This window comes from Leucopleurus acutus, assembly GCF_964270905.1.
Source record: "Leucopleurus acutus genome assembly, chromosome: 7".
NCBI lineage: Eukaryota > Metazoa > Chordata > Mammalia > Artiodactyla > Delphinidae > Leucopleurus > Leucopleurus acutus.
In genome coordinates this window covers 11,759,679-11,772,247 of record NC_139150.1, presented here as the reverse complement: position 1 = coordinate 11,772,247, position 12,569 = coordinate 11,759,679, and the positions used below count along the sequence as shown (strand labels likewise).

Below are 12,569 nucleotides of genomic sequence, written 5' to 3'. Positions count from 1 at the left end.
CACGTGTGTTTGTACCTGGGCCTGTTGATCTGCAGGTACCAGTGTGAGTGTTACGGATGGGGCTCACGGGCACGTCCACGTCTTTGCTGTTTGTGCACGTGACTGTGTAGTGAGTGCAGGTGACCCCGCGGAGGGGCAGCTGGGCAGTGGAGACCACCTTCTCAGCCCTGGGGCAGGGGCAGCCCAGGGCCACGAGTTCTCCTGGAGGCCAGGCCAGGGCTTGCCCAAGGACCAAAGCCCCAGCTCCGGCAACTTCTCCCACCTCCGGAGGCTGCCCCGGCCCTGGAGGCAGCTGGAAATCAGTGGGGTGGGGGGCATGAGCCAGAGGTTAATGTGTGAGCTCCTGGCTCCCCAAACAAGTGCTCCCTGAGGCAGGTCTGTCTCTGCCCTCTGCGGCAGCCAGGCACCCGCTGGGATGCAGGACTGAGGGGCAGACCTGCAGGAGCGGGGGGGCGGGGGAGGGTGTCTGGCCACTGCAGCCTTCCTCCTGCAGGCCTGTCACTTACAGAATGAGGAAAGCAGCCCTTGCCTACCTCACGGGGCTGCTGTGAGGATGGGCAGGGCAACAGTGGGGAAGGAGCTCTGGAATTCGTTAAAAGTCCAGTCCGCTGTGAGGGCTGCCTGGGTCATCCCAAGGTGTCGGGAAGGGAGAGGGTGAGAGCTGGGAAGGGGCCTCCCTGAGGGGTAGCAAGGGGGCCAGAGGGTGATGATGACAGAGGAGCAACCCTCCCTGCCCACCTTGTGGTTCTCCAGCCCCTCCGGCATCAGCGCTCTCCTCTCCAGGCTGCCTGGCGAGTCCGCTCTTTCACCTGCAGACCAGTCACCTCTCTAATGGCCGCTGGGAGGACTCGAGGAGGGCCTCGCAGGGAGCCCTCAGGGTTGTTTGCTGAGGCAGGTGCTTGGCAAATGTTGGCACTGTCTCTGGGTCGGGGCTGGTCCTGTGGACAGACACAGATGAAGGGAAGAACTGGCCGCTTTGCTTCCAGTCCCTTCCGTGGTGATGCCATCACACGTGGATCTCTGATCTCTGAGGGGCACTTGCCTGAGGGCCTGGCCTCTGAGCTTCAGAGTCCCTTGGTCCCTGACCTGGAGATGTGCCCTTTGGTCCTTCCCATTTCCCAGGCCAGCGCCCCCTGTGCCAAGGCCAGGAGACCCCTTTCCACTTCTCGACTGGAGGTGGACTTTACCCATCTCCCCTAGGGGCCTCAGCCAGCTTCCAGAGGCACAGGAGTCAAATGTGAGGTGGAGGCATGTGGTGATGGAGGCAAGGGAAGGGGTGAGCGGGCTGAGACTGGGATGGGAAGGGCCCTGAACACTAGGTTACGGGGCTTGCTTGGTCCTTATCCTGTAGGAGGTGGGACCACCTTTTCCCCCAACTTTCTCCCTGACTCTTGGAAAAGTGGAGGAGAAAACATCTGGTAGCAACAACTTAGCCCCAGCTGGTGCCTTGGTTAGTTTATTAAGTCAGAGATTTGGCAAACCTGTGTTCTTGCAGACTCCTAAGACAAGACATTCTGGGTGGAACCCCAATATATAAAAGCTGGGCTGTTCTTTTTCGTCCTTCTCTTGCTTCTAAGTGTTCTGGGTACCTGTCATTTTCAAGCGCAGCCCAGGGAGGGGGACACAGCCCAGAGAGCCGAGTGAAGGGCAGATGGGGGAACGGGGTGTGTCTAACACCCTCTATGGGTGCTTGGTCCAGGTGTCCCTCCCCAGCACAGCCAATAGAGGTGCAGACTCCAGGCTCTGCCCTTGCTACTGAGAGGTCTGTGGGAGTAAAGCTCCAGGTGTCCCCTTGAACTTCTTTCCTGGAGTCTGGGTGCCTTCAACATCATTGGTGACCTGCAGCCCTGCTCCGTGGACCCGGCAGGCCTGTGCACACCTGTGACCAGTCCAGCCCCTGGGTCCTGCTTGTAAGAAGAAGGGGCTAAGCTGGGCTCAGAGGCCCGAATGGTAACAGGCTTAGGAGTGGGCCAGGTGTCAAAGCCTTCCCTGACTGCTCCAAGCCCGGCTTCTACCTCTGCAAACAGGGATGCTGAAGATGCCTGAGGCCTCGCCTCCCCGCAGAGCTTCCTCAGGACACAGGGATACCAGCCTTCTCCCCAAGAAGATTTTATTGAACGCACACACACAATCCATCCTTGGATTTTCACATTCAGTCCAGCAAGTGGAGAGACAGCAGTGCTCATGTGAATGTGGAGCGCTTGCCACCAGGCCCCAGCAAGCCAGGGAGACCAGGGGGTGGGCTCCGCTTCCCTGGGGCCACCTGGTACCTCTTGCCTTAGACTCTGCCCACTGGGTGGGCTACCCTATACCTGACGGGGCTCAGGGGTCTGCCCAGGGTGGGTGGATCTGGAATCTCTACTGAAACACTTGAGTGTCCTAGAGGTGCCCACATGGCCCAGACATGACACGGCTCCCCCGCTTCCAGCAGCCAGAGGACACTGCCGAGATTTAGACAGAAGACTTGCCCGAGGGGCTCTGACTGACGGAGGAAGGGGCTGCGTGCTGCGCCAGCAGCTCTTCACACCCCGCGTCAGAGCAAACCTGAGGGGGTGGTCTCCTAGCCCCTCGGATGCTGACCAGGCTCCCCGGGGTTACGAGGTCTCCAGGAACTCCCCTGCCCCGCCAGACACCCCTGAGACTGCATGTCTGACCGTTCATAAATAGGAAATGAGAAATGAGGTCCAAATGCTCCCAATTTCCTGCATGTCTCAGATGGTTGTTTTCTTAAATGGTTGGGCCACATTTTAACTTGGTTTATTGAAACTAGTCAATTTCAAGATTCATCAAATCAATAAAGTAAAAAGGAAAAGAAAGATAAAAGAAACAATAACAAAACGTTTCAACTTAGCTTTGGGGATGCTGGCCTCCGGGGAAATAGGGAGGGGCGGCTCCAAGCCCTTCTCCTGCCTCCAGGCTGCAAGAAGTGCGAGAGGCCAGGCCCGCCCACTCCCCAGGGGCCTGGAGAGGGGCTCGGTGCCCTCCTGCCCCAAGCTGCCAGGCAGCTGGGACTCCTGCACCTCTGTGGTGCTAAGCCTGGTCTTCCAGTGGGAATGTGGGTGTCTGCTCCTCAACTCTGCCCCCTTAGACCCACTCAGCAAGAAGCCGAGTCCCGCTTGACAGTAACTCAAGACCAGGAGAACCTGTGGGGACCAGAGGGAGAGTGCGGGGCGGCAGCCTGGCCCCTCCTGGTGCTCTCAGATTTACCTGTTGCCGTTTTGTTGTCTACAGATCAGAGTTGCTGGTGCTCTCGGGCCCCACGCAGGGCTGTCTGGGGCTTGCTTTGGCTACCGGGAGGGATTGCAAGGACGCCTCAGCCCCCAAGTCCCTACCAAGCCAGAAAAACGAAGTTTGGGGGTTGGGGTGAAGACTCAGGAAAGAACGAGTGTGCATATTGCTAGAGAGGATTTGGAAATGCCTTGCCAGTAGCTCCTCCAGCCTGGGAGGGGGGTTCCTTACTGCAAACTCCAAACCATGTGCGTCTCGTGCACGAGCTCATGCCGAGGGTACTGCCAATGCCTGCGCCCATCAAGGTGGGGTGTGCAGGGCTGGGCTGCAGTTGGGGCAGGAGAACAGGGCTCAGGAGGACACATCCTGAGGCGGCGTGGGGCTCCTGGTGGGCAGTTTCCAGAAGGAAGCTGGGTAGGATGGGGTCTGGGGCAATCATCGGCCCAGATGACCTCTCTAGTGCAAAACCCAATCAGGGGTGCAGGGGAGGGGTGGTGGCAGGGCGGGACAAGTGCCCAGGAGCTGGGTTGATTCCCAGGCTGGAACTGGTGCCGTTCTCCAGAGATGGGCAGTGTGGAGAGGAGGAGGGGCAGCAGACAGGGCTCCCAACCCTTCCCACCAGTAGAACCTGGACAGAAACAGCAGCAGGGGAAGCAGGGCCGGCCAGCCGCAGAGCTGCCGCGGTGGGCAGCCGGGCCTCAGCTCGCCCCCAGCACTCAGCGCCCGCTCACTCGAAGGTCTCCCACTGCTTCCTGAGCTGCTCCACTGAGCCGGGGGCTGGGGCCGGGCTCACATCTTGCTTGGTTTTCCGTAACAAATCCTCAAAGGGGTCTCTGGCCTCTCGTGGAGCAGATGGCTGCAGTGCTGGCTCCAGGCCCTGGGGGGCTCTGGGAGGAAGGAGTGGGGTGTCTCCAGGCCTTAGCGCCAGCCCTTGCTTGGCCTCGGCGGCCCTGGCACTTGAGCGGGCCAGGGGCAATGTTCGGATCCTTGAAGGGGCGACTGCTGGGGGACCCAGGGGCTGCAGGGAGTGGGCACCCATGGGCATCTGGCCAAAGAGGTTGGGCATGGAGAGGGCAGAAAGGTTGGGCTGAGACCTCTGTGGGGCACAGAAGCCAGAACTGGACAGCAGGAGGCTGGGGGCAAAAGCAGGCCCCAGGGAAGCAGGAGGGGCCCCAAAAGGCCCAGCTGGTGTGGAGACCAGGGGCATGGCAGGCAGTGTCGCTGGCACAGATGGGACAAAGGGGTTGAGTGATGGCTGTGGAAATGGGGTGGGGGTCCCCATGGGGGGGAAGCTAAACTGGGGAGTAAATGGGGTGGCTACATTTGGGGCTGTAGGACCTGGTGGAAGGGTACTGCCTGACCAGGCTGTGCTAAGTGGGTCCAGGAGGGCCAGCAGGGCATCACTGCCTGTGCCCGCAGCCCCCGGGGCCAGGCTGAGTGGCTGGAGCAGTTCGGTGGGGTCTTGCGGGGCAGTGCTGGGGTGGAGCCCGGGGATCGCGGCTGAGCCCAGGGCAGCCCGCCTTTCCCGCTCCGCCTGCAGCCGCTCTGAGGAGAAGTCGCCGAGGGCAGTGCCGGCAGCCTGGAGCTTGGCCGGGCGGGCAGTGGGGGGCGGGGGCACGATGCCCAGCTCCGGGGTCTTCCTGCCCTGGGGCCGGGGGATGGTGATGCTGCCCAGAGTGGGGGTGGGCACCTCCTCCTTGTCGGTGGGGTTCAGGATGCCGTCCCGGTTCTGGGGCCTGCTGGGCAGGGCCGGGGATTTCCCAAGCAGGGCCGAGGGCTTCTCGGGGGAGGTGGCAGGAGGCTTGCTGGGGACGGCCATGTCGTCCTGGCCCAGGCTCCAGAGCTTGTTGTGTGGGTGGGCGAGCTTCAAGGCTCCCGGCATCCCACGGCTCCTCTCACTCCTGACCAGGTCCAGCCTCTGTTAGAGGGAATGAGGGAGGCAATGACCACAGGCTGACCTGAGACAGACTGGCAGGCAGCATGTGCCCCTCCCCCCCCGCCCTCCTGTGTGCCAGGTGGACACTGGGACTGTGGTCCCGGGAGTGTGGCTGACTAGTCCCTGGGACCCAGAGCAGTTGGGGGCTCGGCCCAGGTCGGCGGCAGAAAGCAAGCCCAGGTCTGTCTGCACTAGAGGCCGGGATTCTCTCACTGGGTGGCACAAAGGGCCTCCAGAGAAAGCTCTGTCTTTTCAAACCAGTGCTGCCAAGTAGTTTTAGGAAAAGGACTGCACCTACTGACCCTCTACTGGGGTGGCCCATTTTACTTTTCAAAGCGTGCGGGCACTTTCAACCACCCATTAGCCCAAGAGGGCAAGTGAGGCTCGGGGCCTGGGTGAAGGCACACTGGCTGGGAAGGAAATAGGAGGGCTGGGCTCAAGTCCCAGCTCTGCCACCTATAGGGCCCACGACCTGGGCGTCACATCCCTTCTCCTGGCCTGAGCTCCCTCGTGGGCAGCCTGGGAAGAGCAATTCCCTGCAGAGGGGCAAGCGTCAATCATCAGATACGTGGGAACTTTGTGAATTCCACACTGTGACCCAAGGACTGCAGAGTCAGCAGCCCCCAGTCACAAGTGAGGAAACCGAGGCACAGAGAGGAGGTGTGCCTGACTGAAAGTCACAAGGAAGGTCAGGGGTCACATGCTACTATCCAGAGCCCAGGAACTTTGATTCACAGGCTCTCCAAGGAGCCTTGGTGGGGTTGGGATCATTAATCCCAGTTCCACCAGGAGTCATAGCCCTGCCCACCTCTGATGCATAAGCAGAAGTGGGGGGCAGATTTCCATCAGGCTCCAGCATCTTCTCCAGTGATCCCTGTGAGCGGGGTGGGGGGGCGGGTGGGTCTGGCCATTGGCCGGCCTGGCAGGATTTGCAGTCAGAGTGACTCTGAGTGTTGGCTGAGGACCTCAGAAAAGTCACTGTTTCTCCCTTGGTGTCTTTTACTGTCACATGGGGAAATCTACCTCATGTGCAGAAAGTACCCCCAGCCAGCGCCCCCCGCCCCCCCGCAGCATACCTGATAGTCAAAGGTCCCCGGCTGCTCCCTCAGGTCTTTGGGGGGCCGAAGGTCCTCCAAGCTTTTGGCCTGGCCCAGCGGCTGCAGTGGGACCTCCATGTCGAGGCTGCTGAAGACGTCCTCCAGGAGGTCGATGCTGGCAGCCCGGTCGGGCGGAGCTGGGGTGGGGCCCACAGGCTCCCGCGCTCGCTGCTCAGGGCTCTCCGCCTCGTCTCCGGCGCTGTCTGACTCCTTGAGTGTCCGATACGGCTGCGGCCTGGGAGGAGGCAGAGCAGGCTGGATTCTCCTACTCAGAGCCTCCCCGGGAGAAGCAAGCAGCCCTCACCCCCGAGAGCTTCCAGGCCTCGGGGAGCACACCCGGGAGCCTTGGGAGAGGAGAGCTGTCCTGGGTCCCTGAGAGTGTAGGCGTCTGGGCAGCGGCACTCTGACAGACCTGGGCTGAACATGGCTTCTGTTCACTCAGGGACCTTGGGCAAGTTGCTCTGGCTCTAGCTTGCACTGGGGGGCCCACTTAGTTTCCTCCAAGCCACAGGACCCACCGTAGAACTGGCTAGTGGGCTCACACGCCATTCACACAAGGCGTGAGGAATAGGACACGTCTGGAGAGGGAACAGGCAGGAAGACTCAATCCTGAGCCCACTGTCTGCACTCCCACCCCTGCAGCAGGTCCTGGGAACAGCTCGTGGGAACTGAGCTGGGAGAACTCTCCCCAGGGAGCTGCCCAGTGCACCCCAGGATCCTCAGTGGGGAACCATCTGGGCCTCAGCCTGTGCAGACCTCAGTTCCAGCCCTGGTGCCATCTCTTCCTGTGGGACCTTGGGCAAGTCACCACCTCTCTGAGCCTCATACGCTCCCCCATTCCAGACTGCACTCCCCTGCAGCTGGTGGTGGAGACTACATGAGCAAATACAGTGCCTGGTGCCCAGCAGGCATGCTGAGGCTGTTAGCAGCATTCATGCACCAAAACCTTGCAGTCAACCAGGTGCAGGTGACACAGGGTGCCTCTTGCTATCCCTTCTCACAAGCCTGAGCCCCGGGGTACCTGGAGAACGCTGCCCAGACCTCTAGTGGAGCCCGGGCCAGAGCAGCATCCCACATCCTCCAACCATGAGGCTCTGGCTCCTGGGTCAGGCAGAAACTGCCCACGGCTCTGGTAAAGTGGGGGAAGGGTGCCACCTGCTGGTCCTGGAGGCCCACTTGCACGAACCTGGGCAGGGGACAGTTGGCAGAGGGAAGGGGCTCAACTAACAGCCCTGACTCTTGGCAAGGACTGCATCAGACTGTACTAACTCCCTGAAGCCACACAGGCAGCCCACGATGTAGGACTCACACCCCCCACTTTATAGATGAGGAAACTGAAGCTCAGAGAGGCTAAGTAATGGAACGTATGTCACACAGCACCTGGCAAGAGATGGAAATGGAAGCCAAGTATGAGAGACTTCTGAAGTCTCTCACTTGTTCTGACTAAGCCATCTGACCAAGCTCCTTTGACCCAGTTTGAACACAGTGAAGGAGATAAAGAAAAGCCAGTGTGCTTCGTAGTTAAGGAAGTAGAGTTCTTTAGAAGGAACCCATTTTGCTTTGAGTTAAGATGGCCACTTCCCTTTTAAACACACACAAAAGCCTATGCTTTTCATAGATCGTGGCTCAGGAAGTGAGCATTATTTTAAATAATTAAGGCATCAATTAATTTAAAAAGAACGTGACCTGCTGGACTCCGTGGTGGGAGAGTCCTTGGACATTACCTGTGTGGGTGCCTTTACCTGCAAGGTGATTTTAAGTTGATACATGGATGAACTTTTCTTATTCCAATGATGCTATCTTTACTTTAATTAATAATAGAAATAACATATATTAAGCCTATGATACCATGAATATTATTGCTTAGGACAAGGCTTCTCTTCTAGTTTTAAAGAATAAGATTCACTGTACAGACCAGGTGGCATTCCAGGCTTGGGCAACACTGGCTTAGGCCACTGCTCTAGGTGAGGACATCAGGAGGGGACTGACTTGCCCGTGGTCACAGGTGAGCTGGTGGCAGAAAGGGCCAGGACCCTCCTCCCCTGGGGGGCGGGCAGCGGCAGGAGCAGAGCTGTTGGGTTTATCAGGTGCCCCGAGGAACTCACAGGCCCAGCCTCGGGGGAGAGACTGGGAGCAGGGAGATGGTGAAGGGGGCTGGGAGGGGGAAGGTGGGGGAAGAGTCCTTCTTCTATAATCTGGCTGAAACGGTTTACTCCCCGAAGGGTTGCTGTGTGTGTTCAGCAATGGGCAGTTCCCTTCCCCTAGAGGCTTCCATTAAAAACACCATGCAAACAAATACACACAGAACCAAAGCTGTCCCTTTGCTCAGTCCCAGCCCTGAAAAGCCTGTGCGTGGAGAGGCAGGAATTGCAAAGAAAGGGCGGCCACCAAAGCCCAATTCCAGGGGCGGCTGGATCGTGGTGAACCTTCTTTTTCTTTCTTTCTTTATTGCAATTTGTAATTAGAAGGCTTAGGCTATAAATAATAATGATAAAAATTATCTTGAAGTCAGGCAGGTCAGTAAAACCTTTGGACATGCCAGCATTAATACATACATTCCTCATCGGTAACATTGTTTGAAAACTTAAAATCTGACGCTCCATCTCCATGGCTTTCCAAGATGTGCTGAGATAAAGGAAGACTCGGGCAGCAACAACCAGGCCAACTGTAGCTGAAACCGCAGCCACCAATTCCGTTAACAGCCAAGTGCATTTTCCCCAAAGGAATGAGACCCATGCTCCTGTCTCACACCTCTAGAGCCCAGTCACTCTTGTCACCTCACCCCATGGTCACAGCCCCCATGGGGCTGGCAGAATGACGCCCTGAGAGGAGGCACACAGAGGGGGTGTCCGTCCTGCAAGCTGGCACCGGAAGGCAGCAGCCCCAGACCCCCTCCCCACACACAAGCGCAAGCTGGCCACCCCCAGCCCTCCAAGTGGCCCCGGAGAGTCACCAAGCCGAGCTCAGGGAAATGGAAGAAGGAAGGAGAGACCATTCAAAGGGAGCGGAGAAGAAAAAGCTTTCGGTGAAGCCAGAGCTCGGGCCCTCTTCCCGCTGGCATTCATCGTCAGAGGAGTCTTCGGAGAGGAAGACAGCATAGTGTCGCAAGGGCTTTACGAGGCTGGGGCGGAGGAAGACAAGAGAGAAAACAGTTAGGAGGCACCTCGGGACTCCACGTGGCGGGGTGGGAAGGAGGCCTGAGGCTCCGCACCTGACCCTGGCCTCCCTCTGCCGGCCGGGGAGGAGGCTGCCTGGAGAAGGCCTGACGGGCCCCACAGTGAGGAAGCTGGTCCCAAACAGAAAAGAAACTGCGGGTTTGCCACCTGTGTCAAGAGCCTTAAATGCATCTATGACCCTGTGATTCCACTTCCATTTAGATAACCCCAATGTAGCAACAAATTATGCACAAAGATGTTCATTACTGCTATGTTTATAAAACATGAGACAACCTGAACTTCCGCAGTAGGAATCTGGTGAGGTGAATTATGGTATGGTTGGCTGAAGAGTATCCTCCCATTAACTATAATGTTTATAAAGAAAAATCTACAAGTCAGGATGCAGAATTGCAGTTATACTGCATTCTCTCTCATCTGCTTATGGGAAAATGCACAGAAAAAAGACTGGAAAGGTATGTGTCTAAATGTCAACAAAAGCTAGGGGACCCATGTACCCTGCATTGGAGAAGCCACTGCAGTGAGAAGCCCACACACCACAACAAAGAGTAGCCCCCGCTCGCCGCAACTAGGGAAAGCCCACTCGCAGCAACGAAGACCCAAAGCAGCCCCCCAAAATAAATAAATAAATAAATTTAAAAAGCTAGTGGATTATGGATTTTTTCCCCTCTGCCAAATTTTATTTTTGTGTCTTCTCCGTTTTCTCCAATGTGCATATCTACTTCAATAATCAGGAAAAAATAAAAAATAAAAAAGCTCAAGAAGAAAGTGAGCCATGTGGAAGGGCACTCGCGAGAAGGCCCTTTTCTGATTAGCGGCCGCTCTCTGGAGTCTCCCTCAGATGCCTCTTCAGAGAGTCTTTTTCATCTGTGATGTGGAAATTAAATATTCATTGTTATAAAAAATACATCTCCCTTGTCAGCCACCTGTGAGCTCTACCTCTATAAACACAAACACATACACAGCCCAGAGAAACTCCACGCCAGCTTTTATGAATTATACACTGACCAGGGCCCGCGAGAGGTGTGTGCTTGGGAGAGGGGAGCTGGACCCCGCAGCCCCTGGTTCAAATCCCAGCCCCATGGCTGCTGCTCCGGCACGCGGCTGGGGAGCAGGCAGCCCACGCCTCTGCCCTGTACAGCGGGCTGGACGCACACCGAGGATCCCAGGGGCAATGGTGAACTTTGGGGAGGTGGGTGGGGTAGGAGACACAGGGGTACCTGATGGGGGGCTATCTCCTCTCCCCTCCACCCCCAGCCAGAGCAGTCTCCTTTCTTTGCCTTATATGATGCAATTCCTTTCCGGTTTCATTTCAGGAAGAGGAAACATGTCCAAAAATGCGCATGGGCACCAGGGCTGGAGAGTAAGTGAGGGACAGCAGCTCTCCCTGTGGGGATTGGGAGAGTGGATTGTGACCGGCTGCTGCTATGGTCCACCATCACCAGTCATAAGCCAGTTGTTACCCAAATATATGCTGCCCTTTTAAAAGTGGAACCAAAGCTGGCGCCCAGGGCTGAGTTCCCCAGCACTGTCACACCTGAACCCTTCATTTCCTCGCATTGTCTCTGGAAGTTAGCCAGGCAAAGACTTTTGTCCTCTTACTGAAGGGGAGGCTGAGGCTCAGAGAGGGGAAGCCACTTGCCTGAGGGCTGCACAGGGAGGTCACAGCGTTCCTCTCCTCTCCCAGGCTGCCTTGCTGCGTGTCAGGGACAAGATGTATCTCAGCCTGTCCTGGACTGGTGGGAGCATGGCCTAGGAGGCTCATTCTCCTCTGAACTCAGGAGAGAGGGTGGGAGGATCTGACCTGCAGAAACGTGCCCTGGCCAGCACAGGGGCTAGGCTGCCCGGTTCCTGCCTCGTCCACCGGGACATAAAACAAGGCCCAGCAGGAGGGCCACTGGAATCCTGTTCTGAATCACAGCCCTGACCTCATCACTCTCCCGCTTCACACCTGCAAGCCTGCTGCTCTGAACTGTGGCTTCATGCGGTGGGTAAAATGTCAGCGGTACTAATGTTCAGGTGTGTCTGGAACGACTTACACGTCTGTTTAAGAGTTTGGGGGACCCGCTCTCACTCGCCAGCACTGGACTGTTCTCCCGAGGAGGGGGGCAGGCACCCTGCCTCAGGCTGCATTCTGGGGAGCTCGTGGAACACACTGGGTGGGCGGGGTGAGGGCCGCCAAGTCCAAGCTCCAAGCAGGGCAGACACCATGCTTTGCGCCTGGCCCCGCCCACCTCTGTGTTCCTTCCCTGCCACCTCCTGCCACCTGCCCTTGCCTTTGCCTGGTGCACTGATTGCCCTTGGCCTGCAAGACTCAGCTCAAACTGCACTCCTACAAAGCTTTCCTGGAGCTCCCAGCAGAGTTTTCTCCCTAGATAGAGCTGGCTTCTCCTTGGGCTGCGTGGTTTAGCGCTTCGTTAATACAGTCGAACCTCTTGCAATTCTATTTCTGAGTGGAGGTCCTCGAGGGCAGGGGCCCTGGCACGTTCTTCTTTCTCTCCCCACCCATGGCACAGCGTTAGTGCAGAGGAAAGTTTGCTAAGGGAATGACTGGAAGCCAGCGTACTGGAGAGACTAGGCCCCGCACACACCAGCTTCACCCCTCTTCTGGATCCCCGCCAGGCACATGCCCCTTTCCTCAGCTCGTGGCTGCAGTATAAGAGGGTCCCCTCTCTGGTGTGGAGAAAAGGGAACCCTCCTACACTGTTGGTGGGAATGTAAATTGGGGCAGCCATTATGGAGAATGTTATGGAGGTTCCTTAAAAAACTAGAGTTGTCAAAAAAACACACAAAAAAACTAGAGTTGTCATGTGATCCTGCAATCCCACTCCTGGGTATATATCCAGAGAAAACTCTAATGTGAAAGGACACATGCACCCCAATGTACATAGCAGCACTATTCACAATAGCCCAAGACATGGAAGCAACCTAAATGTCCATCGACAGATGAATGGATAAAGAAGATGTGATACATATATACAATGGAATATTACTCAGCCATACGAAGGAATGAAATGATGCCATTTGCAGCAACATGGATGGACCTAGAGATTATCGTACTAAGTGAAGTAAATCAGACAAAGACAAGTATCACATGATATCACTTATATGTGGAACCTAAAATATGACACAAAT

The 12,569-nt window shown here is 56.9% G+C and overlaps 1 protein-coding gene across 1 annotated transcript in view; it reads right to left on the bottom strand.

Moving 5' to 3' along the window:
- Nucleotides 1–3,848: 3,848 nt before the first annotated feature.
- The window catches only part of DENND1A (DENN domain containing 1A), a 548,251-nt gene continuing 539,530 nt past the window's right edge, over nucleotides 3,849–12,569 (bottom strand). Inside the window, 3 exon segments of the mRNA XM_082843076.1 lie at nucleotides 3,849–5,146; nucleotides 6,241–6,496; nucleotides 9,254–9,382. Coding sequence (XP_082699202.1) covers nucleotides 3,956–5,146; nucleotides 6,241–6,496; nucleotides 9,254–9,382 — 1,576 coding nt within the window. The 3' untranslated portion in view covers nucleotides 3,849–3,955.